Here is an 18,821-nt window from a genome sequence, read left to right as displayed (position 1 = left end):
AATACTTTGGCAATACTGTACAAAATGCAACCCAGGCTCATTCTAAAAACGTAGTCCTGTGGACGTTTCTGGAGAACGCGAATTATGTAGCCGGGGGTAGGTATGGCTGCATTTAATTTTTTTAAACGAATGCTACGCGGCGGTATGCCGCCGTTCCTTTTCGCGCTTAACGGCTGACCGCTTACCCCATGTGGAGGGCTTTCCCGCTGCAACCAGTTTGTCCAGTTAGCTCGTCGTGTACATTGGCGGACTTGAGACGCAGAGAGGAGATTACCATGACGACGACGGGGTTCAAGTCTGGGGAAGAGCGGGTCCAGAAATCAGGTAAGTAAATAACAGGGTGAGAATGTGGTAAAATCCGAAAACATGGTAAAAATTAGACGAGGGCTTTTCCTTGGGTTTTCTTTGGTTGGGTTTAGGGAGGTGTGTGGGTGGGCGGGCCAATCGATACAATTGGTTGGTTTTAGGGAAGGAGGAGGGTGGGTCAGTCGATTGGTTGGCTGGCCAGTCAGACATTCAGTCAGTCAGACTGACGTTTGGTCCACAGCGGCCTCTGGTGGGTACACGCGAGAACAGCGGGCGCAAACGGCACTCGCAAGAGAAGTTTGAGATATGAAAACGCTCACACAGTGGCCTCTCGTGGATTCGCGAAAACAAAAACTGCAAAAATGTGTACCTCTCATTACGTATTTCGCAGTCTCCAGAAAAGTCTACGGGACTACGTTTTCAGAATGAGCCTGGGTTGACAAAATGTCATGCCAATAAAGCAACCTGAACTTGAATGAGAGATAGAGAGAAGCAGATTTGACCTGTCAGTGGGTGCACATGGCTCCTAAATAGCATAAACGAGAAATAGTTTTAAATAGTTAAACACACCTAAATAGTTATAACACACCTAAAAGAAAAAAGTTTTCACCAGATAATAATAAAAATAGTGTTAAGAATATAATTGTTTTTTTTTGTCACAAATAGTTAACTATTTAGGCGCTGTGGGTAAAAGGTGTGTTTCAATCCGGCTACCACTGCAAGTATATTTCCAACCTGTGGGAAGCACTGGATTGGCATGATCTTCTGTGACACAATCACTCAAAAAAGCTTAATGTGGCAAACAAACAGCCCAATAGTCACGTATGCTTAGAAGGGTTGGTCATACTTTATAATAAGGTTTCATTAGTTAATGTATTAACGAACATGAACTAATTATGAACGATACTTGTACAGCATATATTAATCATAATTCAACATTTACTAATGCATTATTAACATCCAAACTCATGCTTGTTAATATTAGTCAACGCACTGTGAGTTAACACGAACCAACAATGTATCTTCATTGACTAACTTTAACTAACATGAACAAACACAGTAATAAATGTTTTGTTGATTGTTTGTTCATGTTAGTAAATGCATTAATTAAAGAAACACAACCTTACTGTAAAGTGTTACCGAAGAGTTCAAGTGAACCATCAAAATAATGATCTGGGAATTCAGTACATTATTGTTTCTTACTTTTCACGTTGAGGTACATGGACTTGCTGACATCGGCCCCCACGTCATTGCTGACCTTGCACAGGTAATAACCTGCGTCCTCCTCCAGAACGTGCTTGATCAGCAGCGAGCCGTTCCCCAGCAGCTGCACCCTGAAGCCAGAGTTCAGAGCGATGGGCTGAAACTGGGGCACCCCCGCACCTGCACACATGCACACACGCACAAGAAGACAGATTTCACTTAAAAGAACTTCCGTGATATCATACTTGCTTTTTTCACTACTGGCAATTTTTGAAGATGGATTTGGGGGGAAGAATAAGTCATCATTATTGTTATTGTTTATTATTATTATTATTATTATTATTATTATTATTATTATTATTATTATTATTACTATTATTATTATTATTATTATTATACCTTTTTTCTAAATGGAAAATTGTATTCAAATGAAAAATAATTATAATTTTGATATTTATTTATTAATACTTTGATTATTCTTGGTTGTCAACAACAACAACAACAACAACAACAACAATAATAATAAAAAATAATAATAATAAAATAATGGTGATAATAATAATAATAATAATAATAATAATTATAATTATTACTATTATCACTATTATTATTATTATTATTGACAACAGCAACAACAGCAACAACAACAACAACAATAATAATAATAATAAATCTTCTTCTTCTTATTATTATTATTATACATTTTTCCTGAATAGAAAGTTGCTTTAAAATGTAAATTAATAATAATTGTGATATTTATGATTAAAATATTTTTATTATTATTGGTCGTCAACAATAATAACAGTAATAATAATAACAACAGTAATAATAATAATAATAATAACAACAATAATAATAATAATAATAATAATAATAATAATAATATTATTATTATTATTATTATTATTATTATTATACATTTTTATCTAAATGGAAAATTGTTTTCAAATGAAAAATAATTATAATTGTGATATTTATGATTAAAAATACTTTTTTATTCTTGGTTGTCAACAACAACAATGACAACAACAACAACAATAATAATAATATTAATAATAATAAATATTAATTATAATAATAATAGTAATAATAATAAAATTATTATTATTATTAATTTTTACATTATTATACAAAATTGCTTTAAAATGTAAATTAATAATAATTGTGATGTTTTTGATTAAAATATTTTGATTATTATTGCTTGTCAACAATAATAACAGCTATAATATTAAAATAATAACTATTATTATTATTATTGTTGTTGTTGTTGTTATTGTTGTTATTATTAATATTATTATACATTTTTTCTTGACTAAATTAAAAAAAAAGTAAAATAATGATAATTGTAATATTTATGCTATAGAGTGTATTATTTTTTATTTCTTAACTAAAATATGAATTACGCAATAAAAAAGCTATTACTTTATCTTGACTATTTTTTAATGATATTTTCCAGCAAAAATGTTTTTTTAAAAATCAATTTAAGAAATCACAACTATTATAGTATTATTATTTTTATAAAATTAATATTTAATAATGATTTTCAATAAATAAAAATACTATGAAAACTGCATTTCAGTGTACAGCACATTCCTTCATTCATTCCCCACTGGAAAAGTAGTCAAATTCATTCTTAAATCAGCTTTTTGTTATTAAAAGTAAAAAAAAAACCCAATTCAAATGTTATTCTTTAATAATATTACTTATAATTTACTATCGCAAACAAACATATGATGATTAAGCAATGTTTATGTATTCAACAAGACAGAAAACTAAATAAGAAAATGTGCAGTTGTGGGTGATTCCGGTACCTTTGGAGTATTTCCACTCAATAGTGGGCCTGGGCTCTCCATCCGCAGAGCAGTTCAAGATCACAGATTTCCCATAGATTCCATCCTGGTCCTGAGGCTGCACTTTAAACCTTGGTGGAACTACAAGAAACCTCATTTTAGTTGCATCTTTGAGACAGTTTCCCATCTACAGAGCAATGCTAAACACTAAAGGTGGGAGAAATGTATCAATTCATTTCTGTATCATGATTCTCAAAAGTCAATAATCGATTCTGTATTCAAATTAGATTGCGAAGGTGCGTGCTGCAAACAGAAAAATAATAAGCATTCACAGTTGCATGTACCATATGTTAGCTGCTGAATTCACACACTTTGGACAAAGATGAAAAAAAACGTAAGACATTTAAAGACGTGGCATGGCACTGCCCATTTTGTCCACACAGTCAAATGCCTGCTGTGCCACAACGTGATACCTTGAGTCGTCATAGAGACAGCACATTAAATCTGCGGATATTTTTTGTTATTTCTGCAGAATGATTTTGGAAGTATAGTAACTAAAATCTTGAAACTTATCCAGGATTTATTCTTTTACAATGCAAATCCAATGAGAACCACTTGTGTTATATAAGTTTCTCATATAATATATATACTAAAAGACAAAAAAAATTACTTTACAGACTGTTTTGTAAATTAATCACATAAACATTTATTAACATTTATTAATCAATAATATTACTGAAATTAATATAAGAATATAAATGTTTACACCCATTTACATATGTAAATAAATACACTCAAATGATAGGCAAAAAAACTGTGAAAATCTGCACATTTCTGTGTGCGCAGATTTTTCTACATGGGCATCGATAAGAATCAAAATCGATAAGCGAAATCGAAACTGGAAGTAAAAACCAGGCGGAATATGGATATAGTAGGCGTTTTCTTTATTTACTACATTGGGATTGAATCTGAAAATTGCTAAGAATCAAAATCAATAACCAGAGTCGAAATTGGAACAAAAAACCAGGCGGGATATGGATATGGTGGGCTTTTTCTTTATTTCCTTCATTAGGATCGAATTTGAAAATCGCTAAGAATCAAAATCAATAAGCAGTTTCAAAACTGGAACTAAAAACCAGGCGGGATACTGATATGGTGGGCTTTTTCTTTATTTACCTCATTAGGATTAAATCTAAATCTGGTAATCAATAAGAATCAAAATTGATAAGCAGAATCGAAACTGGAACTAAAAACCAGGCGGGATACTGATATGGTGGGCTTTTTCTTTATTTACCTCATTAGGATTAGGATTGAATCTAAGTCTGGAAATCAATAAGAATCAAAATCAATAAGCAGAATTTAGACTTCAACTAAAAACCAGACGGGATACGCATACGGTGGGCTTTTTATTTATTTACTACATTAGGATCGAACCTGGAAATCGCTAAGAATCAAAATCGATAAGCGGAATCGGAACTGGAACTAAAAACCAGGCGGCATACGGATACGGCGGACTTTTTCTTTATTTACTTCATTGAGATCAAATCTTAATCTGGAAATTGCTAAGAATCAAAATCGATAAGCAGAATCAAAACTGGAACTAAAATCCAGGTGGTACATGGATATGGTGGGTGTTTTCTCTATTCACTTTATTGGGATTAAATCTTAATCTGGAAATTGCTCAGAATCAAAATTGATAAACAGAATCGAATTTGAAACAAAAACCAGGCGGGATATGGATATGGTGGTTTTTTCTTTATTTACTTTATTGTGATCGAATCTGGAAATCACTAAGAATCAAAATCAATAAGCGTAATCAAATGTGGAACTAAAAACCAGACGGGATATGGATACGGCAGGCCTTTTTTTATTTACTTCATTGGGATCGAATCTGGAAATCACTAAGAATCAAAATCAATAAGCGTAATCAAATGTGGAACTAAAAACCAGACGGGATATGGATACGGCAGGCCTTTTTTTATTTACTTCATTGGGATCGAATCTGGAAATCGCTAAGAATCAAAATCAATAAGCAGAATCGAAATTAGAACAAAAACCAGGCAAGATGCAGATACAGCAAGCTTTTTCTTTATTTACTACATTGGGATCGAATCTGAAAATCGCTAAGAATCACCCTCGATAAGCGGAATCGAAACTGAAACTAAAAACCAGGCGGCATACGGATACGGCGGGCTTTTTCTTTATTTACTTCATTGGGCGCGACTTCATCGCTAAGGATCAAAAAATCGATAAGCGGAATCAAAATTGTAATCGGAATTCCTTAAATTCTGATAAAGCCAAACATTACTGAACACTGGTATTACCTCTGACGATGAGCTGGCTCTGGTATTTGACCACGGCGGCGTCATTCTGGGCGATGCAGGTGTAGGTGCCGTTGTGGACGCGCTGAAGGTTGGAGATGCGAAGGGAACTGGTGAAGTCGATGTTGTCGATGGTCACTCCCAGGCTGGCGTTGATGGACTTCCCGTCTTTTTCCCAGGTAATGGAGATGGGAAGGTCACCGGATCGGACAACACATGGCACAAACACGCGGTGGCCGATGGAGTAACGAGGAAACTCAAAAGGCTGGATGAAGGGAGGCACTGAGGACAAACAGTATTGGTAGATAATCTTAATACAAATCAACAGGACGTGTTAAACATCATATTATGTTGCGGGTAAATTTTGCCCAAAACACTGGTTAATTTGGTATATGCATTTAAAATTTCTAGTTTCGATCTTTTGGTTCCATGTGTACAAAATTAATACTAGTTTTAACCACTGCACATGCAGCACATCATTAAACGCGTCTTCATATTAATATATCTGCACATTATTCATTCATTCATTTACTTGTCAGCTTAGTCCCTTTATTAATCCGGGGTCGCTACAGCGAAATGAACCGCCAACTTGTCCAGCATATGTTTTACGCAGCAGATGCCCTTCCAGTCGCAACCCATCTCTGGGAAACATCCATACACACCCATTCACACACACACACTCATACACTACGGACAATTTAGTCTACCCATTTCACCTTTGTCTTTGGAAGGTAGGGGAAACCGGAGCACCCGCAGGAAACCCATGCGAACACGGGGAGAACATGCAAACTCCACACAGAAACGACAACTGACCCAGCCGAGGCTCAAACCAGCGACCTTCTCGCTGTGAGGCGAACGTGCTACCCACTGCGCCTCAGTGAAGCCCCATCTTCTTATTAATGAATCAATATAAATTCTTAAATCCCAAAATCAAACTTTTATTCTCTGCCTGAATAAAATGTGTGAATAAAACTTCACTATACAAATAAACTTTTCTTTTTGTCATTAAAATATTCAAATTATATATATAATTTGAATATTTTGGTGGTGGATAAGGAGATTCCCCCAATGTGTAAAGCGCTGTGAGTGTCCAGAAAAGTGCTATGTAAATGTAAGGACTTCTTCTTCTTCTTCTTCTACTTCTTCTTCTTATTTTATTATTATTATTATTAAAATTATAATGCCTAATAAAAATCATAATATACTTTTGAAATAATTTTAATAATAATTGAAATAATTATTTGAAAACATTCCGTTCCTTTGAAATGTTTTTGTAGCCTTCTCCTAACCTGTGCCTTTCTATAACTTTATCCCTAAGGTCACCTGAAAATACAGTGTAATGTGAGAAAACGTATCGATTTCCAGAGTATGATGATTTTTTTCTGACAAAAGTCAGAAATAATGTCCAGTATAGAATATAAAGTCATGATGCATTGGAAAAAGAATAAATATTGTGTATGACTCCCATAAGCTTGGAGGACTGCAGCGATACATCTCTGCAATGACTCAAATCACTTATTAATAAAGTCATCTGGAATGACAAAGAAAGCGTTCTTGTAGGACTCCCAGAGTTCTTCAAGATTCTTTGGGTTCATCTTCAATGCCTTCTCCTTCATCTTACCCCAGACATGCTCAATAATGTTCATGTCTGGTGACTGGGCTGGCTAATTTGATGTGGAGGCTGAAGTTTGAGAAGGAGCGCTATCCTGCTGAAGAATTTGCCCTCTCCTGTGGTTTGTAATATAATGGGCAGCACAAATGTCTTGATACCTCAGGCTGTTGATGTTGCCATCCACTGCAGATCTCTCGCACACCCCCATCCTGAATGTAACCCCAAACCATAATTATTCCTTCACCAAACTTGACTGATTTCTATGAGAATCTTGGGCCCATGCGGGTGCCAATAGGTCTTCTGCAGTATTTGTGATGATTGGGATGCAGTTCAACAGATGATTCATCAGAAAAATCGACCTTCTGCCACTTTTCCAAATGATCAACTAGAGGTCAAGTTATTATTATTATTTGTTGCTCTTACAACTGAGATCGACGACAAGACTTTTGTCAGGTAGTGTATGTATGTCTGTACAGAGAGTAAACAATAAAAAATTATTTCATAATATTTATTTAAAATATATACTTTTTTAAATAATTTTTGATTACATAATATATTTCTATGTTTGAATACGAAACGACACAAACATTTAAATACTGTTAAAAATAAGTACTAAGTGTTTAAGTACTGTTTAAAAATATTTTTTTCCTTTTTTTGTAATTCAAAAGCGTCATTAAATTTTCCAATTCCAGGTAATTGTTAAAATAACTTAATGTTTTTGTTGTTGTTGTTGTTGTTACAACTACATACTGGTTTCTCTCTAGGTTTTTTAATTATTCACTTTCGCCAATTGGTGAAGTTTTCCCTCTGTTGCCACTAGCTTGCATGGTTCGGGATCTGTAGAGCTGCGTGTCGATGGATTTGCTCTTCAGTGTTTGGACTCTCAGTAGTGATTATTAAACCACACTGAACTGAGCTAAACTGAACTTAAACACTACAAACTGAACTTCAATTTACTAAGATCTTCTATGTGAAGCTACATTGTAAAAGCGCTACACAAATAAAGGTGAATTGAATACTACATCAATAACTTCTAATTATTGAGTAAATGTGGAAAATAACTAAATCCCATACATTCAAAATCATCCAGAACAATAAAAGCGTACAATTAAAAAAGGGTTATATTTCTTTAAAACTGCATCACGATGGCACAGTGGGTAGTATGATCGCCTCACAGTAAGAAAGTTGCTGGTTTGAGCCTCGGCTGGGTCAGTTGGCATTTCTGTGTGGAGTTTGCACGTTCTCCCCATGTTTGTGTGGGTTTCCTCTAGGGGTTCCGGTTTACCCCACAGTCCAAACACATGCGGTTCAGGTGAATTGGGCATGCTAAAATTGTTCGTAGTGTATGTGTGTGAATGAGGGTGTACTGATGTTTCCCAGTGTTGGGTTGCAGCTGGAAGGGCATCTTCTGCAAAAAACATGTGCAGTTCATTCCGCTGTGGCAACCCCAGATTAATAAAGGGACTAAGCCGAAAAGAAAATGAATGAATGAATTACTTTAAAAATAAGTGTAAAAAAATTTAAAGCAACTGCAAAGTTTTGTTCTCGTAATAGAAATTGAGCATTTTTTTAATTTGGTGAACTGCATTTAAACTAACTTGGGCCAACATGACATGAAACAGCAAAATGTCCCCCATAAACATAATACAAGGCTTAATGTGATTATTTTACTCAGTGTACCTTTGACCGTGACATGGACGCTCTGGTTCTTGAAGAGTTGAGGCTGCACAAGCACATGGCAGCTGTACTCGCCCTCATCCAGCTCCTTCTGGACGTTCAGCAGCTTCAGCGTGCCATTGTTCTCAAATGCTCGCTGACGGTCATTGAAAGGGAGGAGGTTGGAGTTTTTGAACCATTTGATGGAGTAATATGGGTAACCAATAACGTGGCAGTGAATGTACATGTCCCGCCCAGCTATGGCTGTGAGGTTTTTCATTGGTCGTATGTCGGCGGAACCTTAAACAGAAACACTTCTCTTTAAAACAACATTGACATCACAATGGAAGTCAAATTTGCAGAAAATGTAGCAAAGAAAATAAAAAACGTACATTTATGGTTCATGGATGAGGGCCTTTCTAACATCGAAGGAAAAAAAGCAGACAACCCCAAAAACAAGATTACACTCTCCTCTTGTAGGTAAAACAAATACTATGAAAGTCAATGGATACAGGATTCCAGATTTCTTTAAAATATCCAAATATTAAGCAGAAGAAGGAAACTCATACGGTTTAGAACCACTTCAGGGTAAGTAAATAGTGAGTTAATTGGAATTGTTTATCCCTTTAAGCTCAACCTTTTCCTAAAACAACAGAAAAGTATTAATTGAGCATTAAATTTAAGAACCAAGAAGCTGCAAAACTGAAATTTCTTGCTAGCACCGAAGGTCCATCCATCTGTTGTTAATGCAGTAGCGTGTGAAGTGGACAACTTTTGTTAAATCACTGCTCTTGTGCATAAGTGTGTATAAGGAACCACAGACTGCCTATGTGCCAATGAGATGAGTGTCTTGTATTTACATTATTTATATCCATTATTTACAATGAAATCAAACAATTTTAGGATAATATTTACATTAACTTTAAGCTATCTCGCTGCCCATTGAGGCCCATTAGTTGCTTACCGGTTGAGAATCCCTAGCTTCTTTCCTAAACCTTTCCTAACTTTAACAATGATTATTTTAGGTTCAAGAGATATTTGTAAGAAATAGGATGCAAGCAGAGTACAGCTGTTTGTAAAGCATAACTAGCCTAGAGTGCTGTCTAGTGTTAAAAAAACTAACCTAAGTTTAAACTTAGCCTAGAGCGCCATCTAGTATTAAAAACTAGCTTAGAGCGCTGTCTGCTATTAAAACAACTAGCCTAGAGCACTGCCTGCTGTTTAAAATTAGCCTAGAGTGCCATCTGGTATTTAAAAACTATCCTAGAGCGCCATCTGCTGTAAAAAATAGCCTAGAGTGCCGTCTGGTTTTTAAAAACTACCCAAGAGCGCCGTCTGGTTTTTAAAAACTACCCAAGAGCGCCATCTGCTGTAAAAAAATTGCCTAGAGTGCCGTCCGGTATGTAAAAGCTACCCAAGAGCGCCATCTGCTGTAAAAAAATAGCCTAGAGTGCTGTCCGGTATGTAAAAACTACCCAAGAGCGCCATCTGTTGTAAAAAAAATAGCATAGAGTGCCGTCTGGTATTTAAAAACTATCCTAGAGCGCCATCGGCTGTAAAAAAAAATAGCCTAGAGTGCCCACTGCTGACAAAAATCTAGCCTAGAGCTTCTTTTGTTGCTCAAAACTTGCCTAGAGCATCTTTTGTAGTCAAAAACTAGCCTAAAGTCATCTGCTGCTAAAAACTAGCCTAGAGCATCGTCTGCTGTTAGAATCCAGCCTAGAATGTCATCTAGTCTTATAAACTAGTCTAGAGTGCCATCTGCTGCTAAACACTAGCCTGGAGCATCGTCTGCTGTTAAAAACTAGCCTAGAGCGCCATCTGCTGTTAAAAACTAGCCTAGAGTGTTGTCGGCTGTTAAAAAACGAACCTAGTGCGCCATCTGGTTTAAAAACTAGCCTAGAGTGTTGTCGGCTGTTTTAAAAACACTAACCTAGTGTGCTCTCTGGTTTGAAAACTAGTCTATAGTGTTGTTGGCTGTTTAAAAACTAGCATAGAGTGCCACCTGCTTTAAAAAACTAGCCTAGAGTGTTGCTTGCTGTTAAAAGCTAGCCAAGAGCATCGCTTGTTGCTTAAACTTAGCCTAGAGAGATGTTTATTGTTAAAAACTAGCCTAGAGCTTCGTCTGCTGTTTAAAACTAGCATAGAGCACCGTCTGCTGTAAAAAAGTATGCTAGAGAGCAATCTGCTGTTAAAAACTAGCCTAGAGCGCCATCTGCTGTTAAAAACTAACATAGAGCACCATCTGCTGTTTAAAAACTAGCCTAGAGAGCCATCTGTTGTTAAAAACTAGCCCAGAGCCCCATCTGCTGTTAAAAACTAGCCTAGAGCGCCATCTATTGTAAAAAACTAGCCCAGAGCCCCATCTGCTGTTAAAAACTAGCATTGAGCACTGTCTGCTATTAAAAACTCACCTAGAGCGCTATCTGCTGTTAAAAACTAGCCTAAAGCCCCATCTGCTGTTAAAAACTAGCCTAGAGCCCCATCTGCTGTTAAAAACTAGCATAGAGCACTGTCTGCTGTTAAAAAATCGCCTAGAGCACTATCTGCTGTTAAAAACTAGCCTAGAGCCCCATCTGCTGTTAAAAACTAGCATAGAGCACTGTCTGCTGTTAAAAACTCGCCTAGAGCACTATCTGCTGTTAAAAACTAGCCTAGAGCCCCATCTGCTGTTAAAAACTAGCATAGAGCACTGTCTGCTGTTAAAAACTTGCCTAGAGCACCATCTGCTGTTAAAATCTAGCGTAGAGAGCCGTCTGTTGTTAAAAACTAGCTTAGAGAGCCGTCTTTTGATAAAAACTAGCTTAGAGAGCCATCTGTTGTTAAAAACTATCGTAGAGCACCATCTGCTGTTTAAAAAAAATTGTCTAGAGCGCCATCTGCTGTTAAAAACTAGCCTAGAGCTCCATCTGCTGTTAAAAACTACACTAGAGCTCCATCTGCTGTTAAAAACTAGCCTAGAGCATCATCTGCTGTAAAAACTAGCCTAGAGCATCATCTGCTCTTAAAAACTATACTAGAGCGCCATCTTCTCTTAAAAAAATAGCTTGGAGTGTCATCTGCTGTAACTAATCTCAGAAGCAATGCAAAATCAATGTCTCAAACTATAATTTTTGCTACAGCTCTATAAAATAAGTTTTGGGAAACACAGGGGAAAACAAATAACAGGGATGCACCGATACCATTTTTTTAAAACAGATCCGATCTCGATACCAAAATTCTGAATATCAACTGATACAGATCCAATCCTGATACTGTGTCTTTTTTTTCTAAGCATAATACAGGTTCTATAGGTCCGGTGCTAAACACAAATAATATACAGTCTTTAGTAAAAATAACAGACCAATAGGCTTGCTGTTTATGACAGACGGCACAATCTAACTATAAACAGGAAAAAGTAGGAAAAAGTGCATTGAGAATCTGTCCAATGTATTTTTGAGCCTTTGTTTATTTAAAGTTTCAGGTAGGCCTATTTGTGTGTGAAGGTATTAACTCTCTCTACTCCAGTGTTGTGAATGCGATCTGCTTATCTAACAGACACAGCGCAACATGATTTAGAAACAGCAGTGAACTCCGTGTTGCAGCTCAAATTAACCCATTTAATGCAAAACCAAATGCATTTCTCCACTGATTATTTATATTAACAGGAACAAATAGTCTCGAAGAAGGTTTTTCATGTTGTCATGAACGCGTCACGCAGTTTGAATTGGGAATGAATAGAGAATAATTGACATGCGCAGCGGCAGGAAGCGCTGAACTGAACATGGATTCAACCACGTGAATATCCATCTGTGCGTCACATTAAACTACAGAATGGCTTCAGAACATTTGGGATATAGTAGGCCTACATGACAACTTTCTAGGCTCGTATAATAGGCTACCTTCATAGCTTTTGTTGGCTTATAAAGTACACAGAATATAACTCACGCGCAAGATTTGGATCAGTACCAGCTGGCTAATACCTGATCCAGAAAAAAATATGTGGTATCGAACCGATATCCGATCCCGAAGTATCGGGATCGGTGCATCCCTAACAAATACATACTAAGCCAAACGAAAGAGTGACTCTGACCCAAAAAAAGCAACTGAAACAATATATAGTTCAACAAAACGATGTTAGTCAGGCCCTCGTCTCACGCATGAACTTGTGATGAGCAGAATGAAATACATGTGTGTGTTTTGGAGGAGCCGATCTGACAAGCACCTCTTACGTTTATTCGAGCCTGGTAGGAGACCGTCCCCGCCGAGTTATTGCATGTGCATCGATAGACCCCGCTGTCCCGGACCTGGATGTGGGAGATGTTCAGGTAGCTGACCACGTTCCCCTCTGCAGTTATGCTGTGAACGATACGATGACGACTGTCTTTGGCCACAACCTCATCGTCCAGCGTCCAGGTGATGGCCGGCTGCGGAGTTCCCTTTACATGACACGTCAACGAGACAAAGTCATTCGGGCCCACAACTTTCTCACTGAAGGCGGACAAGATCTTCGGCGTTCCATCTGCAGAAAGAGAGGATTGTATTACATGTTAACCCATTTACTTTTGGTTCCCATTTACATTCAAAATAGTTTTTAAAGGGCACCTGTTTTAACCCTTTTTTAAGATTTAAGATGAGTCTGTTCTGTCTCCAGAATGTGTCTGTAAAGTTTCAGCTCAAAACACCCATCAGATTATTTATTATACCTTTCAGAATGTTGGGATTTTCTGCTCTGAACACAATGTAGCTGTTTTTGTTGCCTGTGCCTTTAATGCTAGTTTTCCCCGCCCACTGTTCCCACGTGCCTGTCAGAGTGTGCTTCAAGCTCCGCCTCGGCTGAGTCAGTTAACAGCACAGTGACCAACATGAAGGAAGCAGATCTCACGTAACGTATGTTAGAAATACTACAGTAAGAACTTTCCCAATGATTATTTTATGCATTTGTTGTGGAGTTAATTCAAGCCTTTCTGCAACGATGAGTCAAACACAATGTTGTTACAAAGTTCACACACTGACATGCGGCTGTGGTGATAAAGTAAAGACGGGAAAATTGCTGTAATTCATTACAAACATGCACTGTTTTAAAACGTTTTAAACTTGTAAAATTCATTTTTGATCACATTTGATGATGTTTGATGATCACAGAGAGCTGAACAGATCTTTTAATCCCCGTTGCTTTGCACATGTTCTGTCTTGTTGATATGATTATATGCACTACAGAGACATGTTAATATGCGGCTGTCATTGCGGATTTGTGTGTTTATATATTGTTATTTTTAATTATGAACTGGATTTGTGTATTTAGGTATTGTGTTTTGAATTTATCTGTTGGATTTTTGTATTTATATATTATTATTTTTAATTATGAACTGGATTTGTGTATTTAGGTATTATTTTGAATTTATCAGTTGGATTTGTGTATTTATTTATTGTTATTTTTTATTAATTATGAACTGTATTTGTGTATTTAGGTATTGTGTTTTGAATTTATCAGTTGGATTTGTGTATTTATTTATTGTTATTTTTTATTAATTATGAACTGGATTTGTGTATTTAGGTATTGTGTTTTGAATTTATCAGTTGGATTTGTGTATTTATTTATTGTTATTTTTAATTATGAACTGGATTTGTGTATTTAGGTATTGGGTTTTGAATTTATCAGTTGGATTTTGTAAGTGTGAATTGTGCTTTGCATGTATGAAATTTATTTAGTAAATGTATTAATTTTGAGACTGATCTGGCTCCATGTTTCCCACCGGTCACTATTATGATCAGGTATTGATCTTATTCTGCAATGAGAAAGATCTTTTCTGCGGTTGTTGTAGAACTATCAATTCAGTTGCCTAAGAGGGAAATTACTAGGAATAACAAATGACAGAAAATGGTCAACAACCATGCTCTACAAATAAGTGTTTATGACTATACCTAAAAATAAAAATAATATAAGTGCACGCTGTTTTGTGCGCTTTAAAATTAATGCCAATAAGCCAATAAGAGTCCAATGGCTGTGCCTGCTTTTATGTGAAAGAATAAGGTTAAAAAAAACTTATTTAACCAGCATAATATCAAACAAGGCTTAAAGTGTGTTAGGGAAGACATCACCTATATAACTCCAGGTTATGTTAAATTTAATAACTTTAACTGTTAAAAAAACTATTAGTCACTAGTTAATTAAAGTTATTAGTAACTAAATAAGTTATGTTAAGTAATAACCTTACCTTTTCCGATTTTGATTGTAATGCAATAATGTGCACCTTTAGCAAAGCTGCTTTGAAACTATAATTATTGTGAAAAGCACTATTCAAATAATGAATTGAATCTAACAAAATAATTCGTATTCTAATATTGAAAGATAATTTTTTCTTAGATTAAATGGGTTGAGATATCACAATGTGCCAAACGATTCTGACCTTCTAAAATGACTTGAACGAAATCCTGAGCTGACATTTTGGCCTTCCTTGAAAAACATTGGTACACTCCTCCATCGCTCTTCGCCATGCCGTCCATCACGAGGTTTTCCTTATTGATGCCGTTCATTCGTATGTTGGCGCCGGTGTTGATCTTGTCTCCGTTTCGGTACCACGAGAGCTCGAACTCATCGGAGCCAGTAACGCTGCAGGATAAAGACACTTGGCTACCCACACTGCCTTTCACCTTTCGCGGACTGACCACAGCTTTAAGAGGTTCTGGAACAACACAATGAGACATAATTAATAGTAAATACACCCGTTAAATCAAAACTGAGTGTTCTTCATAATTCATGCATCCTAAGTAACTTCCCCTCCCTATTAAAGGTCCTATGAAATTAAAATAATTTTTAGATGTTAGTATCAGTTTTGTTAGTTTTTAGGATATCCATGTTAGTGTGCATCAAAACAGTGACAAAATTTGCATTTAGGAGATAAAAAACTGTTCTAAACATGTAAAGCTTGTAGTCTGCCTAAATGGATCAACGGTTTTATTCCTCTCACCTCATACTACAGTTTCTCATTAAATCGTGACCAATCAAATGCTCTCTAGTATCTGACATGCCCCGCCCCCTTCAAGACACTTCTCATTTTATGTGCTCGAGCTCAACCCCTCTTACTGGCAGAGTGGTGATAAAACAAAATGTTATTGGCTGTTTTTTTAAGGGGAGGAACTACACTATGCCCCACCCTCTCATCATGCTTCGGTTGAAATTATGTGAAACATCAAATAAAAACGCACATTTTAAAGCACTTCACAGGACGCTTAAACATCTCTACTCTTCTCTGATTGGTGGTCACTGGCACAAGGGCGGGACTCATGTGAGATCCACCAATAGCAAACCAATCAATTTCAAATGGACAAAATCAAGTCCCACCCTAGATGTTTTTCAGCCCCATCTCATGAGGAAGAATATTTGGTAACACTTTGTTATAACTACACACTATGAATCATTTACTAAGCATTAGCATATTGTTGCTGTATGCTTGTATGCTGTATTCTTGACTTACAACCACATTTTTAATGTGCTTAATAATTGTACTTTCATACTTTGTTAATGATTTATTTTTCATTACTAAATTAAGTATTGCATTATATACAAACCATATGTTTTTAAGAGTAGTTGGTGGTTTTTAAGACAAGTCAGAATGAGTAAATGATTATTAAACTATTGAAATCAATGTTTATATATATATTTACATTTACATTTAGTCATTTAGCCGACGCTTTTATCCAAAGCGACTTACAAATGAGGACAAGGAAGCAATTTACACAACTATAAGAGCAGCAGTGAACAAGCGCTATAGACAAGTTTCAGGTGTGTAAAGTCTAAGAAGCAAAGGATTAAAAATAATTTTTTTTTTTTGGGAGAGAGAGAGAGAGTACAGTTAGTGGTATAGCCAGAGAGTCAGTTACAGATTAGGAGGGAAAGTGAAGACTAAATAGTTGAGTTTTTAGTCGTTTCTTGAAGACAGCAAGTGACTTTGCTGTTCTGATGCAGTTTGGGAGTTCATTCCACCAACTGGACAGATTGAATGTGAGAGTTTGGGAAAGGGATTTCTTGCCTCTTAGGGATGGAACCACGAGGCGACGTTCATTCACAGAATGCAAGTTTCTGGAGGGCAAATAAATCTGCAGAAGTGAGAGCAGATAAGAAGGAGCTAAGCCAGAGGTCGCTTTGTAAGCAAACATCAGAGCTTTGAATTTGATACGAGTAGCAACTGGCAGCCAGTGCAAACGGGTGAGTAGCGGAGTGACATGTGCTCTTTTGGGTTCATCAAAGATCACTCGTGCTGCTGCGTTCTGAAGCAGCTGAAGAGGTTTGATAGAATTAGCTGGAAGCCCGGCTAGTAGAGAGTTGCAATAATCCAGTTTGGAGAGAACAAGAGCTTGAACAATAAGTTGAGCTGCATGTTCAGATAGGAAGGGTCGGACCTTTCTGATGTTATAGAGTGCGAATCTGCAAGATCGAGCAGTTCTAGAAATGTGGTCAGAGAAGTTTAGTTGGTCAGTTTATTAGTTTAGTTTATTTATATATATATATATATAATGCGTTATTAACTCAACTTCATCCAGTTTTGTGACCTAATCTAAAGTGAGGACTATTTATGTTTTATAAATCCCTTATAAATGACAATTAAAGGCTTTATCAAATGAACAATACTATTTGCAATTTTATCTAAAAAGTAAAATTACAGTAAAGTTTAAACATTGCTGAATACCAGGAGTGTCAAAATATAACATCAAATCGGATAAAACAACAGCAATGTAATAATTTACCAATATAATAGGATGTAATGTTTAAACTGTACAGTCATTTTATTTTATATAAGATTGCAAAGATTTATTTTTCAGTTGAAGTACTGTTTTTCAGCATTTTTCTGCTCTGCAGAACATAAAAATATACAGACACACTTACCATCTCATCCATTGACTCATGAGAATAGTACAAACAATCACCAAACATACAAAATAAAGAGAAACAGGCTACTATCTCTACAGTGGCTACAGCGATAGTTGACCATTAAATGATGAGCATGGGATTTTTAAAAGTCTCAGTGTTGGTATTGTTTTTAGATGTTGTGGGATCTTATTCCAGGCTTTTGTGATTACATGGATCTCTGTCCTTAAAAGGTTTTAAAAGCCCATAACGGCAAACATCCATTTGTTACAGATCAGGTGGAGGGATCAGTCGTTGTAGATGTTAGGTACCAATGTAAGTCGATGTTAGGTACCAAAGCTCAAAGAGCTGCTGAGGTAACACTACATAAAATCAGCTTGGTACAGTTTTGTCCCTGTGTTCATAATGTAATTTTGAAATGATAAAGCATTAGAGAGTGATAGAGCCCAACAGTGATGTGTCCATCCAGAAAGTCTATTGTGGATCTTATAGGGCCTATTGTACTGTCTAGCAAGATATTATTTGTTGTGAGTGACCAAACAGGCAAACAGTAAGACGAGGTGGACAAGATTATGGCATGAAGACAACTTTCAGAAACATTCATTCAGTCAATCATTCATTTTCTTTTCGGCTTAATCCCTTTATTAATTAGGGGTCGCCACAGCGGAATGAACCGCTAACTTATCCAGCATAAGTTTTACGCAGCGGACGCTCTTCCAGCTGCAACCCATTACTGGAAAACATCCATGGATACTCATTCACATAGATTACATAGATTCACCTGTCCCACATGTCTTTGGACTTGTGGGGGAAACCGGAGCACCCAGAGGAAACCCCCACAACACGTGGAGAACTTGCAAACTCCACACAGAAATGCCAACTGACCCTGCCAAGGCTCTAACCAGCGACCTTCTTGTCCTAATTTTCTTATAAACAAATAGCTTTTGTTTCAGTTTTTTATAGACATTCTGAACAAGGCCACAATAAGTAAGGTGAGAGTCCTGACTGATTCCCAAATATTGACATGTAGATCAAGTGGAAAGTTTTTGATTTGAGAAAGTGATGGGATTGGATATGGATAACTT

The 18,821-nt window shown here is 36.3% G+C and overlaps 1 protein-coding gene across 2 annotated transcripts in view; it reads right to left on the bottom strand.

The window, feature by feature from the left end:
• dscama (Down syndrome cell adhesion molecule a) overlaps positions 1–18,821 on the bottom strand; it is a 227,980-nt gene that overhangs the window by 88,185 nt on the left and 120,974 nt on the right. For both annotated transcript variants that reach the window (XM_056466399.1, XM_056466400.1), the window contains exons 6-11: positions 15,278–15,553; positions 13,093–13,389; positions 8,913–9,188; positions 5,624–5,902; positions 3,321–3,440; positions 1,510–1,689 (exon numbers count right to left, since the gene is read on the bottom strand). In XM_056466399.1, the coding sequence (XP_056322374.1) occupies positions 1,510–1,689; positions 3,321–3,440; positions 5,624–5,902; positions 8,913–9,188; positions 13,093–13,389; positions 15,278–15,553 (1,428 nt within the window). The remainder of the gene's footprint in view (positions 1–1,509; positions 1,690–3,320; positions 3,441–5,623; positions 5,903–8,912; positions 9,189–13,092; positions 13,390–15,277; positions 15,554–18,821) is intronic.

This window comes from Danio aesculapii, chromosome 10 (assembly GCF_903798145.1).
Source record: "Danio aesculapii chromosome 10, fDanAes4.1, whole genome shotgun sequence".
Lineage (NCBI taxonomy): Eukaryota > Metazoa > Chordata > Actinopteri > Cypriniformes > Danionidae > Danio > Danio aesculapii.
Note: the sequence above shows the minus strand (reverse complement) of the source record. Positions and strands in the feature narration are given on the sequence as shown.